The sequence below is a fragment of the Castor canadensis genome, chromosome 2 (genome assembly GCF_047511655.1).
Source record: "Castor canadensis chromosome 2, mCasCan1.hap1v2, whole genome shotgun sequence".
NCBI classification, from domain to species: Eukaryota; Metazoa; Chordata; class Mammalia; order Rodentia; family Castoridae; genus Castor; species Castor canadensis.
The window spans coordinates 13,743,336-13,759,953 of record NC_133387.1 but is presented as its reverse complement, the minus strand read 5'-3'; the positions used below and the strand labels follow the sequence as shown (position 1 = coordinate 13,759,953).

The window sequence follows — 16,618 nt, the reverse complement described above, 5'->3', positions numbered from 1 at the left end:
TCTAGTCTTTCTTTCAAAGTTGTACCAAAATTGGCTTCTGAGTCTTCATTTTACAGGGGGTAAATGTAGTTTAAGTTCCTTTTCATTTCCATAGTTATTCACAACTGGATTAAATCAAATTATAAGAATAGTCAAAATAATTAGCCATTTCCCTATGACCAGAAGCTTTCCTCTGATATATTCTGTATAGCATGAGAGAATGCAAATAAAATAAAAGAAAGTCAACATAGCTTAGAGTTTAAAAGCTCAGGTTTTACAGACCAGCAGTTTGAGGTCACACCTCAGCTCTACAACATATTAGATATGTTTACCATGGGCAAATTATTTATTTGTGTTTATGCTTATTAGTGAACTGGGAAGGATGATAGTATGACTTTTTAATACTATTGTGAGGGTTAAATGGATTAATATAAATGGTAATGCACATAGCATACTTAGAAGTGTCTAGCACAGGATAAGCAACCAGTAAGTAATGTTTGAATAATCCCAAACCATATTTTTAACAACTGCTTCCCTCCACCATTTTTCCTATGCTTACTCTCCACTGACCTTTGCTGCTCACACACACCCAATTCCCATGATTCCATATGAGATATTTACTATTCTAGGGTAGTCTCTGGAATATCTGTCCATAGGGCATCCAAGGGTTTGGTTTCACATGGTTCCATCTCTTCTTCATTCTCTGAAACTCGGAATTGCTCTTCTCAGCCGGAAGAATTCCCTGGGACTCATTGTCGCCTTGGACTATAAGAGAGAAGCAAAGGGAGAGTTGTACTGGGACGATGGTGTGTCTAAAGGTAGACTTCCTCACAGGACCCTTACTATGGTTCTTAGTGATAATCTTTGAAGGCTGCTCTATCATTGTTTATTGTTGTGGCTTGGAATTGTTACAATTAATTCTAAAAGTTCTGTTAGTCAAGGGTATTGCATTACAGTGAACTTCAAGTGTGCAATTTGTGTTATTGACACTACCAAAATGACAGTTTTGCATTGTTCACTTACATTTTGTTAATTTTGTAAAGTCTGTGTCAGTTACTTTTGAGGCAGACTTATCTAGTTTGTGCAGTGTGATTTTCACTGAAATTTTTTCCTATGAATTCCTCACGTAAGCTTTTAGACTGTGATTTTATAAAAATCTTGCCCTAAAGAGTTAGGATTTATTAATACTTATTTGCTATTTCTTATTACACTATATTCAAGGAATAGAGAAATGAATGTGACATAATATTGTTACAGCTTTTGTAAATGTCACATTGTGCTTGCAGTACAACAATAATAAAGAATTAAAAATATTTTTAAAATATTGACCTGGAGGAACACACCGGATAGTAGGAATTTGCATGTATATATTTATATCAAAATGTTTTAAATGGCAGCAAAATTGATCCACAAAGTACCAGGAGAATTCAGGGACAGTGATTCAAGAAACTTCTATAGAAATTGACAAAAATGGGAAGATCTTGGATGAGTAGACTTAGCTGCAAAAAAATTCCAGGTCCAGAGATGAGTATGACTCCACAGCTCCTCTGCTTCCTATAATGATGATATAAATCTATCTTTCCCTTTCAGCTGCTGAAACTAACAAGACTTACATTCTGTATGATTTCTCAGTTACTGCTGTAAGTATGATCTTTGAGGAACATTAACTTTTATGTTCTTTGTTGACTACTTTGTGAGTTTTGGGTGTTTTGAAGTTGCTTGACCATGTGAAATAAGAACAGTGCTTGATCCTGATGATCCTAAAAAGGATTCAAGTTAAATGAAAGTGTTTAATCTGTGTTAAATGTGTTAATCTTTATGAGTAATCAATATGAGTTATGTGCAGAAATTGAGGCATTCTCTCTGGTCAAAGTCATTGCTGTTGAGTTTTACACAATGAGTCCTGACTTCCAAGATGTATCTTTTCTGAGGGGTGCAGTTCATATGGAGTGTGGGAGAAGGTGATGAGTGGTAGTCTTTTGTGAGATTCTATTTTCCCTTCTAGCCCCTAAAACTTGTCTTCAGGCACAGGCATCAAGTAGTGGTTGGAAGGCACAGAGCATTACTTATCTCTTTTCTATTTCCCAAGGAACTAAGAGGAGGAAAAAGCTGCAAGGCTAACAGAAAATGGTAGAATTCCAATTTGGTTTTCTTAGATGTCTGATCACATATGGGCAGAGATTTCTTTTGTGGGGACTTCTACCCATTATTTTTCTTCCTTTCTTATAAATTCATGCTGTTCTTAAAATCAAACTTTAATTTTTAGATAATTAAAGATCCCCATGCAGTTATAATAAATAATAGAGTCCCCGCTTATGCTTCATACAGCTTCTCCTAATGACAGTTTATATTAAAGGACTGTAGGACAGTTTCACAGCTATGATGTTGGCTTCGATCCTATCAAAGTACAGAACATCTCCATTGCCACAAGGATCCCTCTTGCTGCCAATTTATAGTCCCACCCACCTGCCTCCTGCCCCACACCTTCCTTAGCCCTGGTAAACTGTTCTCCATTTCTGTAATTTTGCCCTTCCAAGAATGCTAGATAACTGAAATCATTCCGTATGTATAATCTTTGGGATTAGATTTTTTTCTTTCTTTTTAAAAAATTACATCTAAGAGGCATTAGCAGAAATGACCAACACTCCTTCGGTGTCAGAACACAGCTTAGCCAAGATGTACACTGTACCATTGGAGAAAGAGATCATCAGGCCACTTCACCTCCTGGCCAAATTAAAATTCTATTGTTTAATCCTGTTTTTCTTGGAACACAACAATGAATCTGGATCAAATCACTTATTCTTCCTTTTTCAAATTGGCAAGGAAGGAAAATAGTCTACTGTATCTTGTACCTTTACTCTAAATTTTCTAAGGAGTCTTCTTTATCTTTCAAGGTTTCTATATAGCTTCACTTAGTTCTTTGGTATTTGCTAGTATATATTTGATCCTAGAACACTTTTACAATTCTTCTATTTTCAACTCTAGTTTATATATTGGAACAGGCAGATCTCTGTATCCCAATTTCACCAAATTTTTGGGTCTGAATTCTCAGGTAATCATAGAGCATTATTTGGCTGTATCTCCCCACTATACACACACACACACACACACACACACACACACACACTCTCATAGTCACACACAGAGTAATTATAGTATTGTTATGCATCTTTATTTTTAAAAGTTCTTTGAATATATTAGCAGGGTTTATATTTTCTGTATTATTTTAATTAAATTTTCTTTAAATAACTAAGCACTGAAAGCTTGGTAAAAATACTAATTAATTATCTTAACATAGTTGAAGTTCTTTCCCTTAGATAGTCTAAAATGGGATGGATCATTTGTACCCATTATCTGTTTTTATTCCAATGGGCTTGTGATTGATTATTTGTCAATCAGCTATCTACATTAAATTTTGTGATGCTGTTAGTTTTCAAAACATCTTTAGCAAATGAAGAGGAAATATAAAATACCATAATTTGTTTAGTGAATCTTAATTGGGAAATTTCCTTTACTTCCATAGCATTTTCTCTGCTGCCCTTGCTGCATTGTTCAGCCCTGATCTCTGAGAACTTCCTTTAGTTATATCTTCTGAACTTAGAAACTTCTGTTTCTTTACTTCCTGGGAGTTTACAGTCATTCTAAGCAGAAGCCATCTCTATCATTAGTCTTCAAAAAACTTTTTGAGTCCATGCTTACTCTCATCTTCAGTGCTTTGAGATCATTCTTCATTCAGCACAATTTCTACAAAATTCTTCCAAGTTGTTTTTTTTTTCTGTTCCTTTACACCTATGTGTAGCATTCCAAAGGTTGAGGATACCACCTTTGGTTCAACAATCCATTTGATAAAGAGAATCTGGGATGTTTTCAATTATGGGCTATTCTAAATGAAATAAGACCACTCTGACATTTCATGTACTGATTTTGGTGTACATGTAGGTTTTCATTTCACTGAGACAGATGCCCAAGACTCAGTTTCTGGGCCTGACATTAATTTCTTTTATAAGAAACTTTCATACTATTTTTCAGATTGGTTGTACTATTTTACATTTTAACCATCTGTATATGAGTGATGTAGCTTCTCTGTATCATTACAGACATTTCATGTTTTCACTGTTTATCATTTTAATTATGCTGATGAATGTGTGATGATATTGATTGTGGATTTAATTTGTATTTCTCCAATGTCTAATTATATTGAAAATCTTTTCATGTGTATATTTGCTTTTTGTGTATTTTCTTAGGTGAAACATCTATCTAATTCTGATTGGATTGATGGGCTTTTTTTTAACTGCTAAGTTTTGAGTGTTTTTATATATTTTTGATATATATATTGATTATGTGGTTTGCAAACATTTTCTTCTATTTGTAGGCTTCTCATTTCATCCTCTTCACAAGGTCTTTCACAAAGCAGAATTTAAAAATTTTGATGTGTCTGTTTCTTATTATTTCCTCTTGTGGATTGTGCTTTTTGGTGTCATATGTAAGGACTCTGCCTAGCCCTAGATCCTTAATACTTTCTCCAACTATTTTCTAATGTTTTACCTTCTACCTATAAATCTCTGATCTATTTTGAGTTAATTTATATGTAAAACATCAGCTCTAAGTTGAAGTTCAATTTTTTGCTTAATCACATCCAATTGCTGTCACACCCTTTGTTGAAAAAGCTATTGGTTATCTGCTGTGCTTTCTTTTTACACTCTGCTGAACATCAGGTGGGCATATTTTTGTGGAGCCACTTTTTCCTTCAGGGTTCAGTATGACCTTTTTCTCTGCCTAGCTTAGCTTTGTTGTTTTTCAACTCTGGCTCCCAAAATAATTTATTTAATTTCTCTATGCTTCAGCACCCTCATCTAAAGTGGAGATAATTAACTCATCTCATGTCTGCTGGGTGAATTGAAAGAGATAATATGTATAGAGTACTTAGCACAGTGCCTGGTGGATAGTAAGCATTAATAAAATTGAGCTCTTGTTGTTATTACTGTGGGTATGAGTATGTATATGTCTTTGTGTCTCGATGGGTTTCTTTGTGTGATTTTTGTCTCCATTTGCTTTGTAACTACTTGAACATTCCATAATTCAAGATCATATTATCTGAATAATGGAATCAGAAAAGAATCAGTGAACCAAAGCAAATGAACGAAATGTTATCATTCGCTGGTAAATGGATGGAATTGGAGAACATCATTCTGAGTGAGGTTAGCCTGGCTCAAAAGACCAAAAATCGTATGTTCTCCCTCATATGTGGACCTTAGATCAAGGGCAAACACAACAAGGGGATTGGACTATGAGCACATGATAAAAGCGAGAGCACACAAGGGAGGGGTGAGGATAGGTAAGACACCTAAAAAACTAGCTAGCATTTGTTGCCCTTAATGCAGAGAAACTAAAGCAGATACCTTAAAGCAACTGAGGCCAATAGGAAAAGGAGACCAGGAACTAGAGAAAAGGTTAGATTAAAAAGAATTAACCTAGAAGGTAACACCCACGCACAGGAAATCAATGTGAGTCAATGCCCTGTATAGCTATCCTTATCTCAACCAGCAAAACCCCTTGTTCCTTCCTATTATTGCTTATACTCTCTCTACAACAAAATTAGAGATAAGGGCAAAATAGTTTCTGCTGGGTATTGAGGGGGGGAGCGGGAGGGGGTGGAGTGGGTGGTAAGGGAGGGGGTGGGGGCAGGGGGGAGAAATAAACCAAGCCTTGTATGCACATACGAATAATAAAAGAAAAATGAAAAAAAAAAAAAAAGTAAAATATTACTAAATGATTTCGGATGCTAAAAATCTGAGCCAATGCATTCCATGGGGACCGTCACCTAGCAAAGGAAAATGAAATGCCTTATATATTGGTAGGAAATGTTGAATGTGATATACCCAGTCTCTAAAATAACTTTCCCTCCCCAGAACCGTTTGCAGGCAAAAATTACAAATGATAGCTATATGGATCCTGACCACCTCCTGTTTACGGATATCACAATCTTGGGGATGGACAAGGAGCCATCTAACTTCATTGTCACATCTAATAATGCTACCACTTCCATTTCAAGTGTCGTCTACAGAGCCTCAACAAAGGTGAGAGATTATTCCATCCATAGAGCCCTGTTAAAAGCTCTGGCCAGAGATCCTGAAAGCTGGTCCTCCCTTGACCTTATTGGGAAAGCTACCTTATCATAGGGATGACGCAGAAGAAACATGTGCAGGCAAATATGGACTATCCAGTTTGTTTGCTTTAGGGCTCTAAAGAAGATAAGAAGAGTTAGTACCCATTAGAAGAGATAGCTCTTTTCTGAAAATATAAACTAGGCAGGTTGATCCCAGATGTGACATAGTGAAAACACTATTCAATAGATTGCCTTGGTGCTAGAGAGTATTTACATATTTATCCTCCCATTGAAGGTAAAGACTATTTGAGACACAATTGATACTTTTTCCTTAAAGCTAATTCTGTAAGCTATTTTTATACCATTACAGAAAATATGAATGGGAGAAAACACAAGGGATAATCTGGTTTTGGTCTTATATTATAAATTCAGGTAGAACATTGCAACTGTTAGTTGACTATCTCAAGTACTGGGAAGTTCATTATTTCTTAGGTCAGCCATCTTCCATTTTGAAAATACATACAGCACAGAAATAGGGGCTTAGTTTCTAGTGTTATTTAGAATGGGGTTCCAATACTAGGTTTATTGTCTCCTAGCCATGAGATCTTGGGCATAGTAACAAATCTGTATTCCAGTTTTATGTTCTGTATAATGGAGGTAGCTATAATATTCAGCATGAGATCACTTTGTAAGATTAATGGACATATAAAGTAGTTGTCACAGTGTCAATATGAGTACTCAATAAAGTTGAGCACAAAAGCACCAAAAGGATAATAAAGTCTGAAAATGGCAGCCTTGTGTATGATCTGCACCCCTTAACATGGTCAAAGTGGCACTTCCACAATGATTCTATGAGGTGTGGAAGTCAGGAATAAGGCAAGTTCATAGTATTCCAAAATGTTATTGGAGAAAGAACTAGGTCTCCCAGTCCTGACTTCCAGACCATTAAGAAAGGACAAAATCCATATAGTTTTACCTGATCTCCTTTGTCACTGGGGTTTCCTTTTTCTTTCTCTAGGTGGTGACCATAACTGATCTCAAGGGACTGGTACTAGGACAAGAATTCTCTATTGAGTGGAATCTAGTGGTTAGTGACCTGGAGAAGTTCAATTGCTACCCTGAGGATCCTACTGCCACTGAGGAGAGTTGCAGGCAGCGGGGCTGCCTTTGGGAGGTAATGATCAGGAGCACAGTATTATATTGATCCAGAAGTTGTGAAAATTGCCCTACAAGTAATTAAGCACTTAGAAAACAGTTTTCTAATGTTTATGGCTTGAAGACTATCATGACAAAGTGCCAATGTGCATTTCTTCAACTCTGCCTGATAGGCTATCAATATTTCCCTCAGATGTCCCAAATCAGAAGAAATTCATTGCTACTCGTACTGCCTCTCCAGCCACATCATTCAAAACCCCATTTTAGGACTAGTAAGGCAAAGGCAAGGAATCAGGGGCAGGAAGTCCAGGTATAAGAGAGCAATGGGAGGGTGAATATGATCAAAGGACATTTATATGTGTTCATGAAAATATCATAATGAAAACCATTTTTATATAATATATGCTAGTAAAAAAAGAAGTGATTTTAACATGATAGTATAGGCTGGTGACTCATTGTGCATTTAGTATTTTAAGCAAATTTTCTTATTTATTGGACAGCCCAAACAAGAAGGTTAAGGTAAGGCTGGTCCTTTGCATTTGAACAAAAATAGAATGAAAACCAGAAAAAGTTATTTATTTATTTAAGATTGCATTGGGGGCAAAAAGACAGTGAGCAGAGCGCTACCTGAGGGTACCAGGTGCCAGATAGGCTTCCTGCTGCTCTATTGCTATTCACTCATCACTGATTGCTACAGGCATGTGTGTGCTTGTGTGTGTGTGTGTGTGTGTGTGTGTGTGTGTGTGTGTGTGTGTGTGTATTTTAGATTAGTATACTGGATTCATTTGCTAGGGTTGCTATAACAAACTACCATATACTGGCTTAGAAAAATACAAATTTATTCCCACATAATTCTGAAATCCAGAAGTCTGAGATCAAGATGTTGATAGTGTTGGTTCCTTATGAGGGCTTTGAGGGAAATTCTGTTCCATGGTTCACCCTTACCTTTTGATGGTGTGCTGGCAATGTTCGATACTTCTTTGTTTGCATGTGCATTTCCTCATTCTCTACGATCATGTTCACATGGTGTGTTGCTCTCTCTCTGTGTGTGTGTATGTTTGCCTCTATGTTCCAATTTCCCTTCCTAATAAGGTCACCAGTCATACTGGATTAAAATCCACCCTAATGACCTCACCTTACCTTAAGAAAGACCTGGCAATGACACAATTTCAATCAATCAGATTCATAATACCATGGCTTAGGAGTCATGTTTTAGGGAAACATAAGTCAATCAACAACAATGGGCAAAACTTCTGAGACTTAGTCTATTAAGGAGCTTTCTTCAGTAACTAGAGTCATAAAGTGTGGTGTCAGATACTGAATTGTGGTGTCAGATATAAGAATTGCTCCTGTTGTTCCAGCTTACAGCTACACCTGGTGTGCCCACCTGCTACTATGACACTATTGCCTCCTATGCTGCCAGTAACATTCAGTACCTGCCCATGGGCATCACAACGGACCTTGCCCTTCTGGCGGCCCCGACATCTGTACGAGCAGCAGCTCCATTGTCGTCACCAGCAGCATCCACTGTTGTCTCTGATCTTCTTTCTGGAAAGATTAGCAACCTCAAACTGAGTGTGATCTACCACACAGAGACCATGCTGCAGGTCAAGGTAATTCCCATGGTACAGATTTTGGTTCTCAACATAGAGTTCTGAACTTACAACTCTATATAGACGGAAGTCATTGACAGACTTATAATCCAAATACCTCATTTTACAGAGGCAGGAGCTGAGGCCTAGAGAGGTAAAGGTCAGAAAGTTAATAGAGAGTAGATCCAGATGTGATCATAGAGCCATCAGAATCTTGAATTTCCTGTAAGGATGAATATTCTAGGCCATAAATGTCCTCAAAGAATCATCCCTAGCATTGAGAACATGAGTCTGCTTTTGGTAAGCACATATAAGAGGCATTAACTTACTTCCAGCATTTCTAGTAACTTCTCTAGTACTGGTTCATAAACCTTAACATACATCAGAACCACCTTCAGATCTTCGTACGATCCCCTCTATGGGGCCTTACCCCCAGTTTCCAATTCAGAAGGTCTGGACTAGGTCTGGACTGAGAATCTGCATTTCCGATCAGTTCCCTGATGATGTTGATACTGCAGGTGAAGGGGTCACACTTTGAGACCCACTGCTGTCTATGTGTACTAGAAATTTGATATTGTAAACCATGTAGGTTTTCTATTATGTGCATTTTTAAAAATATATTTGAAAAAAACCAAGTGGAATTAATTTTAATAGCATTTTATTCAACCAATTTGCTAAAATAAGTATAATTCCACCTGGAAATCCAGGCTTAGTTATAGAGAGATTTGACAATCTTTTCATTGTGCTAAGTCTTCAAAATCTGGTGTATATCTAGTACTTACAATGAAAGTCAGTATAGACTAGCACATTTCTGATGCTTGGCAACCATGTGTGGTTACACTTAGCTTCTGACACCGCTTGTCATGCTTGAGTGCATTGTGAATCACTCTGGAGGTTCAGATTCAGAAGCTCTGATGTAGGGGCTTGGAGTCTGCATTCACAATAAGCCTTCAGGCAATGCTGCTGCTTTTGGTTTGAAAAGAGTTTTTTGAAAAACAGGCTTCAAAACAAACTTTATCGAAGCATAAGATATGGGTTAATGAGAGGATAGATACTCAACTTGGGGCTACTCCCTGGCTTTCCACAGAACTTTTCATTTCTCTTATTTTTCCTACACGCCATCATTTTCCCTAACACCAGTCTTACTAGGTAAGTAGGAAGAAGTGATATGTACAAAAGAGAAAGCTTGGGAATGGAAAAGCTACAGTGGAAGTTCAAACAGAGAGGAAGTCCCAGATTCCATATGGAAACTCATTTCTCTTTTTTCTTACATATGCACACGTGTTTACACACTTGATCTTACATAGCTACATGCACATATATGTTCAAATAGCACACATTATAAATGCACACACATTCTATAAGTGCACACATAAGATTCTGAACACTTGGATCACAAGTTCTCTAGAGGACAGATTCTCCCTGACTTTACGTGGCTATTACTAGGGAATTTTGAAGTACAGGATCTGTGTCATACCCTGTATGTGGAAATGCCTCAGATCTACTTCTTGGAGATATTTGATGCCTCTAATGTGGGTTTGAACTGGTCAAAATTATAAGACCTGTTACATGCACTGGCAGGAGAGTTTTAATATGAGAGTCCATCAAAAAGAGATTCCTTCTCTCTCTTTACCAGATCTATGATCCCATTAATAAAAGGTATGAGGTTCCAGTACCTCTGAACATGCCTTCTTTACCAGTTGGCACCTCTGAAAACTGCCTGTATGATGTCAAGATTCAGACTAATCCTTTTGGCATCAAGATCCAACGCAAAAGCTCCCACACTGTGATGTAAGCACTATTTGTTTGGTTCTAATTGGAATGTTTATAAAGCTAATTGCAATAATTCTAATTGATGCAAGTGAAATTTTAATCTCAGACACTCCATTTCATAATTTGTGTGTTTGTTAAAGACTATATCAATTTCCCCCTACTTCATTAGGAGATGAATTTTCTATTAGTCATTAACTCAGAAAATTAATAACCAAATATTTAAAAAATTAAACTATTGTTTGATTTCAGATAAAGAAATGTACTCTATATGTTGTTCTTGTTAAGTAGAATAGAAAACTCTGTTTAATAAGTACAACATAGAATCTAAGATATAAGTCTGTTTTCTTTAAACATCACTAAAATTAGTAATTGCGGAAGTAGGAGAAAGGAGAAGAGGTTAACAGAGAGAGAGAAATGACTTCTAGTGTTCACTTCTATTGATATCACAGATCCTCTTTCATGGTGTTAAGCATGAAAGGAACCATCAATCGCCATCACTCATTGCTTGCCTTGATTCCCAAAGGTCTGGATTTTACCCAGATTTATGTTCCCCATGCCACCAGAGGTTGTCACCTGTGTGTGTTCATGTTTATGCCTTCTGCTACTTTGGCTATGTATCTGATTTTCTCTCTGTTGCCCTCTTCAGTAAATTCTTAGGCCAAAATAGACATGTTGTTCTCATAGATGAATGAGACATGATCCTTGCTCTCAATAAGCCCAAAACTCAGAACAGAAGCTCCTGGTCTTATAAACCATAGAATAAAATTACAAACATGGAGTCTTGGAACTGCAGTATGGCTATTATTATGACTGAGGTCATTTCACAATATTTTCACCTGGATCCAGATATGAAATAACTCAGTAAGCCTCTGTGTCAACTAGGTATCCCCAAGACATTCCATGTTTGCTCTGGCCTGTGATCTCCAGCTCAGCTTGTGGAGGTCTGTCTTTATGTTTCAGCTGGGATTCTCAGCTCCCTGGTTTCACCTTCGACGACATGTTCCTTTCCATTTCTACTCGCCTCCCCTCTCAATACATCTATGGTTTTGGGGAAACTGAGCATACAACTTTCAGAAGAAACATGAGCTGGAACATGTGGGGAATGTTTGCTCGTGATGAGCCACCAGCGGTAAGGACAAAAATAAAATTAGCAATCATTTTCTTTTCATGTAAATTAATTTTAATTCTCATGTCCATAAATGATGCCCCACTCATGAGCTTTATTTTATATTGATAAATTCTGTCTGGTTGCAAAAAACCATGTCATGCTCTTTTGTCTGTAGAATATATATTTTTGTCTGTAAAATATACATGTACCTCTCCTATGGACTAGGCTTTATTTATTTTATAAGCAAGTCTTTAATATGTTCTATGTATCCAGCATCTTGAGTGTTTAGCAGAAAATTTAATAAGATACCGTTTTTGTTCTCCAAAAACTTACAGGTTGAGAGAGATAAGTATGGAAATAATGATAGCAGAAGTTAGTTGATGTTGAGATAGAATTGTGTAATAATTATAGGTTTTACTTAGGATAGAAGGGAAGGTCAAGGAAAGCCTTACAAAGTGCATGAAAATTGAGCTGAGTCTTTAAAGTTGAGAATGAATTTGCTGTTTGGATTGTGATGTGGAAAATTTTTGTTGGATTTTCACTTTGTTATTACTTCCATGAATTTTTAATAATCAGTACAAGAAGAATTCCTATGGCGTTCATCCCTACTATATGGCATTGGAAGAGGATGGCAGTGCCCATGGGGTTCTTCTGCTGAACAGTAATGCTATGGGTAAGACTGATGTGCAATTCTCCTTGCATCTCCATAAACCACTGTGACACCCTACTGGGTCCTGGGATATCACTAGAGATAAGGAAATTCAGTGGCAATGAAAATTAGATAAATCAGTGATTTTCCATTCATTCATCCAATTATTCAGTATTTATTAAGTGCTCTGGACCAGGCATTAAGTGTAAGACTTTGGCTAGCCATGCTCTATTAATGTCTTTCTGTGACATTTTAGCTCCTTTTCACAGAGTGATATAAGTTGTTGAGATGGCATATTTTATTTGGGCTACCTGCAAATCCATCTCTTATTCCATGGGTTGAGAGAAGACTTTCTAGACAAGAAAGAGATTAGGGAATGAATGAAAATGGCAAATTTTAGGGCAGATTTCCTATCTGCATGACTTACAGCTCTATGGATGCTTCACTTATTTTTAATTTTTACAGATGTGACACTTCAGCCCACTCCTGCTCTGACATACCGCACTGTAGGAGGGATTTTGGACTTTTATATGTTTTTGGGACCAACTCCTGAACTTGTAACTCAGCAATACACTGAGGTTGGAAGTCATTCTATCCATTGATATGGGCATTGTTACCATGTTCTAGCACTGATAGGTCATTTTTTCCCTTTATCGCTGGGTGTCCCCATTAGATAGATCATTGCTATTTTTCCTGAAAGTCAAGTTTTAGTGTTATGGGGTGCTGAAGGCATAACTAATGTCCCACTTGTCTCTTGACTGCTTGCTAAATAGTTTATCTAAGAATCTGTAGTGAGTAATGATCAAGTTTTTGGGTTTCTTAGAATGATAGCTATAGAATATGAGGAAACTTCAATTACAATGTTTCTATCATTCTTTGTCTTCCTGGTTGGTCTATGTTTATTTGACTTCTTATTTTTCTGGAGTGAGGCATTTTTCTACTGTACTCAGTAGAAATGTTCAAGTTTCTTCAACTATAAGCCAACCATCTTTTCTTCCTTAAGAAACCTACTTAGATCAATTTTTTTCACTTAAAAATTTTAATTGACATAATATTTGTAAGTTCATACTGCATATGGTATGGTAATTTGGTGCATGCATACACTATGTAATGATCAAGTCAGGGTAATTAACATTTTTCTATTCTAGTTGATTGGTCGGCCAGCAATGACTCCATACTGGGCCTTGGGATTCCAGCTGAGTCGATATGGATACCAGAATGATAATGAAATCTCCAGTTTGTATGATGAAATGGTGGCAGCCCGTATTCCCTATGTATGAAACCCTCTCCTAACCTCTGGATTTAGTTATGGGAATTTGTTTCTATTTGCCTATTGAAAAGAGCTTCATCAAAATTATTGCTATTATGAGTTCAGCATAAAAAATGTAGCCGTGGATCTAATCCTGTGTAGAATGCATTGGTTTTTAAATTTATTTCATGCTACCCTTTTAAGTCAAGGTGCAAAACTAAGAGTTACATATATCCTTCAACAGTTGGTACATGATTGGAGAATACGGGCACTCATTCCCTTTTATTGGGAATATCCTGTAGTAGCCACAGCTGTGTTTAAGCCATGACTCAGGGGACTTAGAAATGGGGATCTTGGAGAAATGGATATAAAGTGACCCATGAAAGAAAGCAATTAAAATTAAGCCTTCACTTTCTCTAAAACACATATGCATATCCTATAGTGACAATCTAGTTCTCCAGGAAAGCTCTGAGTAGTGTAATCAATTGCTATGAACAAGGTGAATTCCACAAACAGCATACTCTTTCTCCTCCTATAATTATAACCTTTCATTCTTTATCATTCTTAATTCACCTCCTGGAATGTTGGGGGACAATTAATGATTGTGAGGTAAGAATAGAGTGCTATGGTGTTTCATCAAAGATAATTTGACACATGAATCCAGGCTTAAGTTTTTTTCTTTTTATATACATTTTATTATATACTTATGAAACAGAAATTAGAAAATATAGCAAATTAAAAGATGAAAACTCACAGATCTACCTTACCAAAGCAATTAATACAAATAATATGCTGGTTCATTCCTTTCCATTTTGGCTTATGCACACATCTCTGCTTCTCTTAACAAGTTTAACCTAGAGTCTTAAGGCAGTTAAGGTGATTATCAAAAAGAAGTGTCTTTCTTTTTCCCTCAGAATATTAACCATACTAGCTTATTGTTAGAAAATCAGGAGGTGAATGAGTTTCGCATGCAGAAACCTAGGTTGGTGCTGTGTAGATTTATACATATTTATATTGTAGAAAGCTATAAAATAATGTATTTCAAAGTGAAAAACTTCAGTAAGGTTTATTCTAGAAAAAAAAAACTCAGCTATACAATCTTTTTTGCTTCTTAGGGAAGTCCTACTTTCTACCATTGGACTAGCACATTGACTGGCTGACCAAGTTTGAGATTTGCAGAGTAAAAATGACATTAATTGGGGGAAGGAAAAAGGACAGAGTTGCATTTGGTGAGCAGCAGAAGAAAGAATGGGAACAAGTGAGCTGTGAGCTGGAGTCAGAATGCAATTTCAATCAGTGGAATTGACAAGACAGTGCAGAGGAGTAAAGAGATGAGACATTGAGAAGGGCTTGCACTGGTTAAGGAATCAGCAGGGTCTGGAGCCCAGCAGAGCAGTTAGCGTGCCTTGCAGGGAACATGCTGCAGGATCCCCAGGATCTTGTCTGCTCCTTCCTGTAGGATGTGCAACATGTAGACATCGATTACATGAACCGGAAGCTGGACTTCACTCTCAGCTCTAGCTTTCAAAACCTCAGTCTCCTGATTGAAGAAATGAAGAAAAATGGCATGAGATTTATTCTCAGTCTGGTAGGTATTGAGACAGATCTGAAGCCTTTTCCTGTTTTACTTATGGTTCAAAAACAATACCACTGGGAGAAACTGGATGAAGAATACAAAAATCTCTATCTACATATTCAGCAACTTCTTGTGAATCCATAAATACATTTCTAAAAAGTTTTAAAAATCAAATAAACAAAGAAGGAAACAACATATGAAAATGGCTGAGGTTATACCTTTCACATTTATTTTTCATGTGAAGTGTCGCTGGAATGTAATTTATTAGTATTTTTCTCTTGGCAGAAGAACTATGGAAGCACTAACTATAGCAGAAAAAAAGAAAAAGAAAAAGTGTCTCATTGTTTCAGACTATACCTCTGAAGGAATAGCTGTATCTTATCTCTACCTCAGGGGGCTCAAAAATCTCTTATATTATGTCATCCATCACTCAGTGATGGTGAATCTCAGGGGACTTAATTTGTCTTTTATTAAAGCCAAAAGCAGCTGAGCTAAGATTCAGAATGCCAATTTATTATTTTTCATTGAAATTTATTACCTGCAAATGATTTTTCTAGCTTCCAAAATTATAGAATGACTATTATTCATTCACTAATTCAAGTATTTATTGAATATGGCTTTTGAAAATCACTGTACCAGAAGTTATGTGTGTGTGTCTATTCTAAATTAGCAAATAAGACAATGTCCCAAAATGCATTTATTCTAATGGAGTGAGACAATCAGTAAATAAATATTTAAAAGCTAATTTCAGACAGTGATGCTTCACATGACAATTGTGAAGCAGTATGATATTTTAGAAAGTAACTGGAGCAGGTCTGAGATGGAGTAAACAGGAACAGTCACTTTCCAAGTTTCAGTTGGAACACAGAATAGAATAAATAAGTTTCATTTTCTTAGGGAGGATTGCTATCATACTTTGGAAATGCACCAAATTGTCTCTCTCTGCATGAGGGTGAAGTTTTATTAAACTGGTTTCTCTCCAGGAGTTGTTTTCCAAACATTAGAATGCTTTCTTTTTCTTCTCACAAATTTTTTGGGAAGCGTCAAAATGTGCTTTTACTTGACTTTCTTTTTTTCTAAAATACATTTCTATGTTGTTAGAAAAATCCCTTGTGTCATTTTTTCTCCTCCCATTTCATTAGTTATCGCTTTGGATGGTTACTTCTATTATATAGAAAGACTCCTTTACATGCTATCACGATTCCTATTCCCTTTTAAAGAAATTGTCCTGTATAAGAGTTGTATCTTTTGAGTACCTATGGCAACTTTCCATTTCAATTGGTTATGGTAATGTACCAGTACATATAAATTGAATTATCCATGGTTTTTAATTGATTTAACATGATTTTTTATTTCACCATTTCTTTCTGCACTATGAATTATCGAAATTTTGGAGAGAGATTTTTTTGGAGATGCTTTCCTCATTTGCAG

At 36.5% G+C, this 16,618-nt stretch overlaps 1 protein-coding gene across 1 annotated transcript in view; it reads left to right on the top strand.

Annotated features, from left to right (window-relative positions):
- The window catches only part of Mgam2 (maltase-glucoamylase 2 (putative)), an 85,663-nt gene that overhangs the window by 34,943 nt on the left and 34,102 nt on the right, over positions 1-16,618 (top strand). The window contains 11 exon segments of the mRNA XM_074061725.1: positions 709-797; positions 1,570-1,619; positions 5,889-6,056; positions 7,104-7,259; positions 8,602-8,853; positions 10,469-10,623; positions 11,566-11,734; positions 12,290-12,386; positions 12,828-12,940; positions 13,511-13,636; positions 15,071-15,199. Coding sequence (XP_073917826.1) covers positions 709-797; positions 1,570-1,619; positions 5,889-6,056; positions 7,104-7,259; positions 8,602-8,853; positions 10,469-10,623; positions 11,566-11,734; positions 12,290-12,386; positions 12,828-12,940; positions 13,511-13,636; positions 15,071-15,199 — 1,504 coding nt within the window.